This window comes from Aphis gossypii, unplaced genomic scaffold (genome assembly GCF_020184175.1).
Source record: "Aphis gossypii isolate Hap1 unplaced genomic scaffold, ASM2018417v2 Contig00910, whole genome shotgun sequence".
Taxonomy (NCBI): Eukaryota; Metazoa; Arthropoda; class Insecta; order Hemiptera; family Aphididae; genus Aphis; species Aphis gossypii.
The window spans coordinates 27,089-39,892 of record NW_026083355.1 but is presented as its reverse complement, the minus strand read 5'-3'; the positions used below and the strand labels follow the sequence as shown (position 1 = coordinate 39,892).

General features: G+C 31.2%; 2 protein-coding genes and 1 pseudogene across 2 annotated transcripts; 2 read left to right on the top strand and 1 right to left on the bottom strand.

The window, feature by feature from the left end:
- The first annotated feature begins 2,232 nt into the window (after positions 1-2,232).
- LOC126555557 (uncharacterized) lies at positions 2,233-5,348 on the top strand. The gene is made up of 2 exons (XM_050210463.1): positions 2,233-4,626; positions 4,722-5,348. The coding sequence occupies exons 1-2, from the start codon at positions 2,233-2,235 to the stop codon at positions 5,346-5,348; spliced, it is 3,021 nt and encodes a 1,006-aa protein (XP_050066420.1).
- A 5,225-nt stretch (positions 5,349-10,573) lies between these two features.
- On the top strand, positions 10,574-11,824 carry LOC126555556 (uncharacterized). The gene is made up of 2 exons (XM_050210462.1): positions 10,574-11,136; positions 11,227-11,824. Exons 1-2 carry the CDS (start codon positions 10,574-10,576, stop codon positions 11,822-11,824), a joined length of 1,161 nt encoding a protein of 386 aa, XP_050066419.1.
- Positions 11,825-11,960: 136 nt separating this feature from the next.
- LOC126555555 (uncharacterized) lies at positions 11,961-12,795 on the bottom strand (annotated as a pseudogene).
- Positions 12,796-12,804: the final 9 nt, after the last annotated feature.

Here is a 12,804-nt window from a genome sequence, read left to right as displayed (position 1 = left end):
TTGGCTTAATAGATTATTATAAAACATACGTCTTAGTGTATTTGATAGCTACAAATATAATAAAATGTGTTATTTTTAATATATTATGTATAAGTAATTAAACATACCATTTCATCAAACTCGCCATTCGCTAAAAAGTCGATGAAGCCTGCTGAAACGTCAGGTGTGTTTATAGTAGATACTTGGCTGGAGTATGACATTTTTAAAAACAAAATAATTTTTAAATAATTTTTAACACAACTCAACAAACTACACTAACATAATGCACTAAGATTTATCATTAGTACCGATTATATTCCAGTAAAAATTAAAAAACACCAACAAGCATTTTTTTTCTCTTGTAACACGATTCTGCTGACATATTTTGTTCTCCTCATTGCATTAGGTTATGGCACAGTATCACTGATTTAGTGTGGTTTTCGCAGTGATATCGTTCTGATGTGTTTATTAAAATAATAATTATAATAATACAAAATGTTTAAGTGCGATCAGTGTCAATGTTTTTTCTCACGAAAAGACATTTTAGCTAGGCATTTAAAGCGCCATAATAGTAATGAACCATTTAAGCGTACTATTTGTGGAAATTTATTTACTAGAAACGATGCTCTCAAACGACACATCAAAAGTATTCACGGTGAGTAAATAAAATTTAACGTATAATGTATAATGGTAAATATCCATACGTAATAATCACGATTTACATGCGTGGAATTTCTCACAGTCGTACAATATTAGGTTTGTATAAGAAAAAAAATGTATTTATTTATTTATTTATCATTGTATAATACTAATACATGCACCATTAACAATACTACATTATTGAAAATACGATTATAAATTATTTGGTTGTAGAATATACTACTATTTTGAACATTTTTGCATTCAGTTTCCCGCGTTTTTATCGTTTACTTTTATCGTTATATAATTCATAGACAGCACAGACTCAGGCATGCAACTAAACGAATCGGTTTCTGTTTCCCGCGTTTTATATCTACTTTTATTGTTATCATTAGATAACATGGACACCGGTATTCGTCGTGTTAAGACATTCTGACCGTATTTAAGGAGTTTAGTATATGCAACCACATGTTCATGGTTATTAGGTCAACGTAATAGGACACTCGATCTCAGATGGTACATCACAGATAGACAATAAATTGTTATAGCGATTTCGGTGTTCAAGTTTAAAATATTATAGTATTGATCCATTTTAGGTATTAATAAACAGCAGCACCAGCAGCACCTTTAGTACCAACAATACCTGAAGCAATAAGTAAGAACTTTATATATATATATATATATATATATGTTTATAATTGAGTATTATAATATTTAATGTTTTTTCAGATGGTAATATGTTTGAAGACAGTGACGATGAATTGTTTGTTCAATTGTTGAATGAGGTTGAAAATACTGAATTATGTAAAAGTAAGACGTACTTTGTTTATTCGGTGTCAAAAATAAAAAATATTTTTGTTTTTATTAGATGACAATAATATAATGTTCGAGGACAGTGACGATGAATTGTGTGTTCAATTGTTGGAAGAGGTCGAAAATAGTGAATTATGTAAAAGTATGATACACTTTATAAACTATACATACCTACATAATATAACACTATTAAATGTTTTTAGCTAATGCCAAACAACAGAACATGCTTGAAATAGCCCCCAACATTTTCGTGGAAAATAATCCAGCTGAAACGTCTAACAAAAGTATTTAATTAACATTTTTATGAAACGCTTATATTATATATTATGTGTACATTTTTTAGGTAAGCGTGTACACGTTGGCACCACGGTCGGAACAAAAGAAAAAAGAAAAAAAGCGAAACTAATAGAACCAGCAACTGAAACTTCACTTTTAGAATCAAATTTGATCAGCATTTATAATAAGAAAAATAGATTTATAAAAACATATAATGCTTATATGATTGACTATAGTATAACATTAAAACCTGTGCCGGGAAATTTAGATATAGTTAGTTTAAATGCACTATTAGAGGATGGTTTAGAAAATATGATAACAAATATTAAAACAATTACAAATTTTACTGATGGGGACATTGTTAATATGCACGCAGACAATCCGAAGTTTTTTTCGCCAATATCCACAGGTAACATGACATCCAATATCTCAGGGCAGAAAATTTTAAATAAAATTTGTAGTATATTAACATCGGATCAGTCTGTGAATATTAACGAAACGGTATTCAGTTTTCAAGTTATTATAATGCCTAAAGGTGGTAAACCTAAACCGTCTTGGGAATACTTGAATCTTTTTACCAAAAACAAAAGATGTGTAACAGAAATTAATAATCAAGATGAATTATGTTGCCCCCGTGCTATTTTAGTTGGATTATCGTACAAGACTGCTGATATTTTGGGACATAAATTTACCGATAGCCAAATAAAAGACCTACGGAATGGCAGAAATAATATACAAACACGTTTGACAAAGCAATTACGTCAAAAATTAAAAATATTTGATAACCGACCGTTTACCTACCGCGATATAGAAAATGTCGAAAAATTGTTGAACATTCAAGTGAAAGTCGTGAATGTGGATAATTTTTGTGAAATCGACCACTCGGGAAATGAAAATAGAATTAAGATTTATCTATTGAAAAAAAATGATCATTTTCATACTATTTATTCCATGCCTTCGTTTAAGGAACGTGTATACTACTGCGAATTATGTGATACGGGGTATAATAATAATAAAAATAAACACGTGTGTAAAAAAGGACCAGGGCTAAAGTGTAAGCTGTGTAACGAAAAATATCATATCCATGACTTCAGAAAAGAAAAAAAATTTTTTCAAGAGTGCAACCGTTACTGTGTCGATGTCGAATGTTTAAGAAAACATAGAAATGTTTGCGATAAGGAGTATAAATGCAGTGGATGTAATTTAATCGTACAAAGAAATGACCACACACATAATAGCGTTTGCGGATATGGAAAATGCCATAATTGCAAACAAGAAAACATCAAATTGTGTCTACATGAATGTTTTATGCAACGAAAAATAGGAAAAGGAGGATATTGTGTGGAAGCCTGCGTTTGTAACAACAAATCATCAGAAAAACGGAAAGACTGTACGTTCACAACGAATTATATATTTTTCGATTACGAAGCCCAACAAAACACAGGAACACACATACCAAATATGGTAATTGCGCACAATTTTGAAGGTACAAAATATGTGTTTTCGACAGATGACGTGGCCACGGCTAATGATAAATTTTGCAAATGGGCACTAAGTAAAGATATGAAAGGAACAACATACATAGCACACAATTCAAAATCATACGATACATATTTTATAATACAATACATTTTAAAATACATGCCAACAGTCAAATACGAAATAATTCGTAACGGGACAAAAGTTATGATGCTCGAAATAAAAGAAGGGGGCTTGAACATAAAATTCATCGATAGCCTTAATTTTATACAGTCTAAACTATCTGACTTCCCAAAAACGTCTGGACTTACAGAAGCGAAAAAAGGATACTTTCCACATTTTTTCAATACTCCAGAAAATCAATGTTATATAGGACCTTTACCAAACAAATCTTATTACGGCTATAATACTATGACAACGAAACAAAGAACAGCTTTTATAAATTGGCATGATGAAATGACAAATAACAATTATACATTTAATTTCAAAAAAGAGTTGGAAGAATATTGTAATTCGGACGTTGACATTTTACGAAGAGGATGTTTAGAACTCAGAAAACAATTTTTAGACGTGTGCAATATTGACCCCTTTAAATACATAACCATTGCGAGTGTATGTATGGCAATTTATCGGCAGAGTGACTTGTCAAATTCCACTATAGCAGTCGTTCAAAATGTGAAAAAAAAAAAATTTTCAGACAAATCAATCAAGTGGTTGAAAAGCAAAATATTAAATGGAAATAAAAATATAAAGCATGCATTAAACGGCGGAGAAGCTGTCATATGCGGTGCTAAAGTCGACGGTTATGATGTGTCGGAAAAAAAAGTATATCAGTATCATGGATGTTTCTGGCATGGCTGTCCGGATTGCTTCAACCCTAATGATACAAACCCCGTTAATAAACACTCCATGACCGATTTATACAACAACACAATTAGACGGACAACTCAATTGAAAGAAAATGGGTACCAAGTTGAAGAAATATGGAGTTGTAAATGGAGAAAGCATGCCGATTATAAACAAATGATGCAATATCCAGATGATGTGATTGAGCCACTAAACCCACGAGATGCATTTTTCGGAGGAAGAACTAACGCTACAAAATTAATGGTTAAAAATAAAAAAATTAAATACATCGATGTATGCAGTTTATACCCGACAGTAATGTATTATGATAATTACTCCGTAGGCCATCCTAAAAAGATTTTTAATCCATCAATTAAAAAATATTCGGAATCAAATTGGTATGGTTTTATCAAATGCAAATTATTACCACCGACCAATTTATATCATCCGGTACTTCCGATAAAATCTAAAAAATTAGTATTTACACTTTGTAATCAATGTCATCTTGATAAAATTAGACAGTGTACATACAACGCTGATCAGAAGTCACTTACAGGAACTTGGACCACAGACGAAGTGCAAAAAGCTATAAAGGTTATAAAATACTAAAAATTTATGAAGTGCAACATTTTGAAAAAAAATCTAATACATTGTTTAAGGAATATATAAAACGATTTTTAAAAATTAAGCTAGAAACTAGCTCTTGGAAAAATGACTATCGAACAGTTAATGATTATATTTTAGCAGTAAAAAATGCAGTGGGAATCGATTTGGATGTAGAAAATATAAAAGAAAATCCTGGATTAAGAGCACTTGCTAAAATATGCCTAAATTCGTTTTGGGGTAAGTTTGGACAAAGACCTAATCAAACAAAAACCGAGATCATATCAAAACCGGACAGATGGTATCAAGTATTGTTGGACAGTAAACTAGAAATTGAAAACATAGTGTTTTTGACGGATGATTTAGTCGAAGTTTCTTATAAACAAATTAACGAATACGTCGGAAACGAGCATAATACCAACATTTACATAGCAGCGTTCACAACATCAAATGCCAGATTAAGATTGTATAACATGTTGGACAATCTCGGTGAGAAAGTAGTGTATTACGACACAGATAGCGTATTTTATATTTTCGATGATGTCGAAGTAAAGACAGGGTGCATGCTAGGTGAATGGACTGATGAATTAGGTCCAGGTGTACATATAACAGACTGGGTGTCGACTAGTCCTAAAAGTATAGCACACACAGATAACGAAAACCGGACAACAACAAAAATAAAAGGATTTACTCTTAGTTATGAAAATATTTAAAAATTAAATATGGACAGTATGAAAAAAATAATGAACGACGAAATAAAGGAGGTACAACTACAATTTCAACAAATAACCCGAAATTCTAAAACTAAGCAATTAGCAACAACATTTACATCAAAAACTTTCAAAATGGAATACGACAAACGGATGGCTATGTATTCGGAAGGTGACATAATAGAAACGTTACCATGGGGGTACTTGAACAACTAAATGTTAAAAATTATTATACTGTGTACATAATATATATATATATCCTATAATTTATTGTTATTGTCATGTAAATATCTGTGTGATTTTATTTTTAATAATATTATACCATGTTATATAGTAAAAAATAATTCAACAATGCTAAAATATTATTATTATTATTATTATTGTTTATTTAATTAATAGAATACAATCTTAAACATTATAAACATACCATTTTTTAAATACTTTATACAATGTACAACTTGAACAACTAAATGTTAAAAAATGTTATACAGTGTACATAATATTATATATATATTCTATAATTTATTGTTAAGGTCATGTAAATATCTGTTTGATTTTGTTTTTATTAACATTATACCGTGTTATATAGTAAATAAAAAAAAATCCAACAATGTTAAAATATTATTATTGTTTATTCAAATAATAGAATACAATCTTAAACATTATAAACATACCATTTTTTTAATGCAAATACTTTATACAATGTACATTGTTGAGGATTAAAATCCATATGAAAAATACAACAGGGTAGTGTTTCTCCGTTCAATTGACTAAGCCGTGGACATTCTAAGTTTTCAATGTTGAAGACGGTAGCGTGCGGCATGAACTCTTCGATAATTTTTTGTTTCTGCAAACCTTTGACGTAAATTCTATCAAATGTTAATGATTGAAATATTTTCTGTATTTCTCCATACTCGATATCACCGTATTCCAATGATAAACCGTGTTGCAACCAGTGTTGCCAATTTAGCGGGAATTCCGCTAGACCTAGTGGATTTGGTGAGTTGACTAGTGGCTTTTTTTGTTATCTAGTGCCTAGTGGAAAATCTGGAGGATTTTTGAAAGAACCAGCGTAATTTTTGGTGGATTTGTATATTTTTGTAATTCGCCTAAATTACGATATTTGTAGATAGAACATAGTAATTTTTGTATTTTAAAGTTAGTGTTCGAACTTTTTATTTCTGTTATCACCTAAAATTTCTTATCACGGGACCGAACCACAGAATAAATTTTATTATATAAAATAAAATTTTATATTTTATATTTTATATTTTTTTATTTATTTTATTTTATTTTATTCTGTGACCGAACCGCCAAACTGTACCCATCTGGCCATCCCAGTAATTATCATAGACAATAAATAATAATAATGCTTTTGTAATGTAATTTATTACATTGGGCCAGTTGTACCATCTCCGATTAAAGTTAACCGTAGTTTAATCGGCCGAATTTGGCCGGTTAAAAATCTGTTATCAGCTGATTAATCATAGACTGTACAATCAGACCTAAGCCAGTAACCATATAAATGGTTAATATATAATAATAAACTATAAGATAAATATAGACTTATAGACCTTGATTATTATACAATAATAATAATAATTTATTATCCCGTACTCCCATGATATTAATAAGTAAATACTATTTAAATGTTATATTACTTAATAGTTAATACTTATCAATGAATTATTTGTAGTTTCGTCTATCGTAGTTTCGTACTTACTATTACTGTTAATAGTCTAATACTCATAGTTTATCAATATAATAATTTATAATGGGTAAGAAAAATAAAGTTCAATATACCCAAAAGTTTAGGCCTGAGTGGAAAAATGACACTAAACTTAAAGATTGGATTGAAGAAGTGTGCACAGATAACACAATAGCAAGATGTAAGTATTGCAAATCGTCATTCAACGCTAAATATTCCGATCTTGTTGCCCATAGTCTTAGTAAAAAACATATAAAATGTTCAGAACCATTTTCAACTGCTCGTCAGCACAAATTGCCATTCTCGCGTTCAACTCCCCGTGGGTTACAGACATCAGTTGCAGAGGGAGCTATGAGCCTATACATTACATGTCACTCTGCAATAAGATCAGTAGATCACCTCACTGATATGAACAAAATGATTTTTAAAAATAATAGTGATGCTGATAATATTAAATTACACCGAACTAAATGTAGTGGAATTATTCAAAATATTTTGTATCCACACTTTATAGACATATTAAAAACTGATATTGGTGATAATCCATATAGTGTATTGGTGGATGAATCTACTGATATTTCTATTTCGAAAAAGTTGGGTATTTGTATCATATATTTTTCAACAAATCAGCAATGTAGTGTTTCAACATTCCTAACACTTGAGTTATTAGAAGCTGGAAATGCAGAAAGTATTGTACAGGGTTTAAAGTCAGCACTTAAACTCTATAACTTAGATATACAAAATTTAGAGGAATTGGTTGTGATAATGCCTCTGTAATGGTTGGACAACACAATGGTGTTTATGCTATATTATCTAAAGAGGTTAAACACCTAATACTTGTTCGTTGTGTCTGCCATTCCATACAATTAGCTGTGTCTACTGCAGCATCAGAAGTGTTACCTGACTATTTAGAATACTTACTATCTGAAACATATAGTTGGTTTTGTAAATCTTCTCAAAGACAACTGAGTTACCAAAAATTATATAATACTATAAATGATGGCATTGACCCATTAAAAATTGTAAGAGTAGCACAAACTAGATGGCTTTCAATAGAAATTGCAGTTTCAAGAATCCTGGAACAATGGCAAGAACTTAAACAGCATTTCCAAATAGCTAGTTCAACCGAAAAATGTTATAAAGCTAAGATTTTGTACAATATGTATTGTGATACTGACAATGAAGCATTGTTATATTTTTAAAACCTGTATTATCTGAAGCTCAGTATTTTAACAAAATGTTTCAGTCCAACTCTGCAGACCCTGTTAAACTTCTAAACGATCTAGTACTTCTCATAAAGACATTAGCAGGGTTAGTAAGTACACCTGGGAGTAATATAGACATATTAAACAGTAGTTTAAAAGACAATTTACATCCAAGACCATACTTGGGTCAAGCTTTTGAAGAAAAAATTAAAAAATTGAGGACAAATAATTGTATGTCGGTTGAAAATGAAAAAAAATTAGAGGCATATGTGTGACGTTTGTAATTTGTTTAGTTGATCAACTTAAAAAAAGGTTACCTGACAATATTGAAACCCTTAAGAATATTTCGCTTATCAGCCCGACTAATTGTTTAAGTGTACAAAAAGGATCACTGACTCCATTAGCCAAACTAATGAATGTATCACAATCAGACATAAACAAAATAGAAATACAGTGGAATAAACTACATCTTATAGAGTGGACAAATACAAATAGTACAAAAGATTTTTGGAAAGAAGTTGGACAATATAAAGACTCTAGTGGTGAAAATCCGTTTTTTGAACTTATTAATTTAACAAAATGTTTACTTATATTGCCGTTATCTAATGGAGAAGTAGAACGATCATTCAGTCAGTTGAATATTGTTAAAAATTGTCATCGCAATAGAATGTGTCATGACATGACTAATGCAATACTGACCATACGGAGTGGACTACGTCGTTTACAAAAATATTGCCATAATTATGTGATACCAAGAAATGTTCTTGAGCAAATAGGTAAATTAAATATAAAATTGATATAAAAACGGCAAGAAATCTCGAGTACCTCGTGTCATACCTATACCGAAAACTGGTGGTATGTTACCGTTGATACCAATTTTTGCTGGCTTATCTGCACTCGGAGCGCTAACAGGTGGCATTGCTAACGTTGTAAAAACCGTTAGTGAATTTAATAGAAATGAACCTTCGCATTTGGGCAGAGGATTATATCTCGCACCTAATAAAGGCGGCACGTATAAAATAGAGAAAGGAAAAGGACTATATCTTGCTCCCTCGGAGGTGGTTCGTATAAAAGAAAGGGTACCCGTAAATCTTTAAAGAAAACTCCAAAACGGCAAAAAAACTAATTTCTACGTTACCCAAAAGAGCGCTGTATGATTACGAAATTATAAAACATGCGCGCATAATGAAAATACCTCATTTCATCGGAGTGTTTTCTAGAGATAGGTTACCTCCACGACCAAAGCATAAAGAATCAGCGGTTATCAATTTGGACATTGAAAAAAGTACAGGAACTCATTGGGTAGCGTATAAAAAAATTGGAAAACAAGTTACATACTACGACAGTTTTGGTAATCTACCGCCTCCACTAGAACTACAGTCGTACCTCAGTGGATGTAACATACAGTATAATTACACTAGGCATCAACGTTATAACACATTTAATTGCGGGCATTTGTGTTTGAAATTTTTATCATGTACACGATAACATTAAATGGTAATTCCAGTGAAATATCATGTGATATTTTTCCACCGTTAGAAGTAAAAAATACATCGCAGCTGTGTCTTTTAAGTCTGCAAACACATAATTCTATACCAAACATAGAACCGGATTGTAATACGATAGGATTTCGCAATTTGCTCGGCAAATGTGTAAATGTAACTATACCAACGGGATCATATGAAATAATTAATTTGGAGTCAACGATTCAAAAACTCTTACCAAATCATGTTACTTTGTTTCAACTCAAGGCTGATAGCAGCACATTAAAATGTTCAATGACGTGTAGTCATGATATTGATTTCACGATTGAACATAATATATCCAAAATATTAGGTTTTGAAAATAAAGTTTACTCTGAAAACACAAAGCATGAATCTGAACGGATAGTTAACATAATGAAAGTTAACTGTATAAAAATAGATTGCAATCTAATTTCTGGTTCATTCAGTAATGATATACCGAGCCAGACGATACACGAGTTTTTCCCTTCTTCGCCGCCTGGACATAAAATCATTGAAGTTCCAAAACATTTAGTTTTCTACCGGCTTAATTCCACGTCTATAAGTAAAGTAAATATAGTGCTAAGAGATCAAGATAATAACTTAATCAATTTAAGAGGGGAGCCAATCACAATTCGTTTACAAATTAAACATAAAGATGGCTATTAAGTTCAACAGTTATATAAAAAGAAATGTTATCAAGAAAATCAATAGTTCTAATAGCAAGATTAATACGTCAAGACGTACACCGATTGTAAAAAAACTAACCAAAAACAATCTATCATTTCTACGCTCTTTAAAAGTTCTATAATCATGGATGAAATGTATTTGGACGTAGCTGGCGGATATGAAGAAGATTGCAAAATAACTCAAATGCAGTACCACTCTTTCCTTCCGTATTCGACTACAGCTTTATCCTATAACGATGAAATTAGAATATCTATTCAAAATATGGACGCTTACACTTTACCTTGCGAGAGCTATCTTTACATTGAAGGTAAATTAAATATACCTGCAGATATTACAGCAGAGAAGGGTGAATTCAACTTTACAAATAATGGCTTAGCATTTTTATTTTCTGAAATCCGATATGAAATTAACGGAGTGGAAATACAAAAATTAAAATCTCCTGGAATATCTTCGAGTCTTAAAGGTTTTTGCTCGCACACTCCGAGTGAATTGAACAATCTACAAAATGCCGCTTGGGACGTAGATATGGATGTCAGTGAAAATAAACATTTCATGTTAAACAACAAATTCGCTGGTTGTATCCCGCTCAAACACTTGTTTGGATTTTGTGAAGATTATAAAAAAATACTACTCAACTGTAATCAACAAATAATTTTAAACAGATCATCTACAGATTTTGATGCGTTGTATGTTTTGACGACAACTATTAATGAAAAACTTAAAAAAGTAGACATTGAATTAAATAAAATTATCTGGAAGATGATGCCCATCATCAGAGTTAGTGATAAAGAAAAAATAAAACTGTTAAAAGTATTACACTCTCGTAAACCAGTTGCATGTGCGTTCAGAAGTTGGGACTTGTGCGAGTACCCAGTTCTCCCTCAGAACACTTCTCATTCGTGGACGGTAAAATCAAGAAGTTTGTTCGAGAAACCTAGATTTGCATTAATCGGACTTCAAACCGATCGAAAAAATAATTTATTTAATCCATCAGGACGATTCGATCACTGCTATTTGAAAAACTTAAAAGTACATTTAAACTCTGAAGTATATCCATATGAAGATTTTCGTGCAGATTTTACAAACAATGTTACGGCTATATTGTACAAGGCATATGCTGAATTCCAGAAATCGTACTACGAGAGAGAGTATAGTGACCCTTTACTTCCTAAAAATATTTTTCAACAATTTGTACCAATCGTAGTCGTGGATTTATCACGACAGAATGACAACGTAAAATCATCGACTGTAGATTTACGAATTGAATTCGAAACAGACAAGGCCATTCCAGCAAAAACCGCAGCTTATTGTCTCATTTTACACGATCAAATTATAACTTATAACCCATTTAATGGTGATGTAAGGAAATTGTAAATAGTTTGTAAAAAATAAAAAACTTTTTTTTAAAAAAAAAATTATGATGTTTTTATTTAATTATTCGCCATATCAAAATATAATTATAAACATTTTTTTTTTCTGATTGTATTACAATAAAATATTACATAATAAATTATTTCAAATAACTTAATCTACGGCTTGCCTTTGCCCTTTCACGCGCTACAAATGCTCTTGTCCTCGGTCTGTTGACTTCAGCCTAAAAATAAAAAAATGTTGTTTAAGTATACAACATTATGTAAAATATATTAGTATTACCTCAGTTTCGGGTGAAGAAGATAACCAGCCCCTTGCAAATTGTTTGATTGCTTTAATCTTTAAATCTGCTTAAATATTAAGCAAGTACCTTGGACTGAAATACGTTCTTTCAATTTCTTGACCTAAATGTGCTCTAGATAATCCTTAACATCGCTTATTTTTGTATCTTTGGGTAACGGCATTTCCTTCCCCAGAAACATTGAAATCTTACAGGCCTGAAGCAATGAAGCAGACCGGGCATATATATTTTTCATCTGAATAACTTCTTCCATGGCATCGCTCAATTGTAAAATCTTTTTAACATTTTCCTTAGTCAACTGCACATTCTGGTCTTGCTGCAAGCATTTGATTGACAGAATGTTGACACCGTTGAATTCCTCTATTGACATCAATTTAAACTCCTTTAACAGTAAGTGCGATGGAAGTCTAAAGTTTACGTTGTTAAGAAGTGTATTTATGGATTGAAACAATTCAACACTCATTTTCACGCACTGAGAGTTACTTGTAATACAAACAACACAATTAAACAAATATTCCGGATCTAAGCCAATATGTAAATAAACATTGCTATCAATAAAGAATGTGTTACAATCGATCAGATTATTAGCCATTATGTAACACTGAAGGTTAAACGCAGAAATTGTTACTTAATGTTACTTGTTAACTTGAAGAGCGGGTTACGACTGACTTGTCATATGGTC

Bases quoted from the DNA above. Each gene is read 5' to 3' on its own strand.
- LOC126555556 (XM_050210462.1), top strand. From the start codon at position 10,574: ATGGATGAAATGTATTTGGACGTAGCTGGCGGATATGAAGAAGATTGC. The intron at 11,137-11,226 runs GTATGTTTTGAC...GCCCATCATCAG, and splicing joins TCTACAGATTTTGATGCGTT to AGTTAGTGATAAAGAAAAAA.
- LOC126555557 (XM_050210463.1), top strand. From the start codon at position 2,233: ATGCCTAAAGGTGGTAAACCTAAACCGTCTTGGGAATACTTGAATCTT. The intron at 4,627-4,721 runs GTTATAAAATAC...TTAAAAATTAAG, and splicing joins AAGTGCAAAAAGCTATAAAG to CTAGAAACTAGCTCTTGGAA.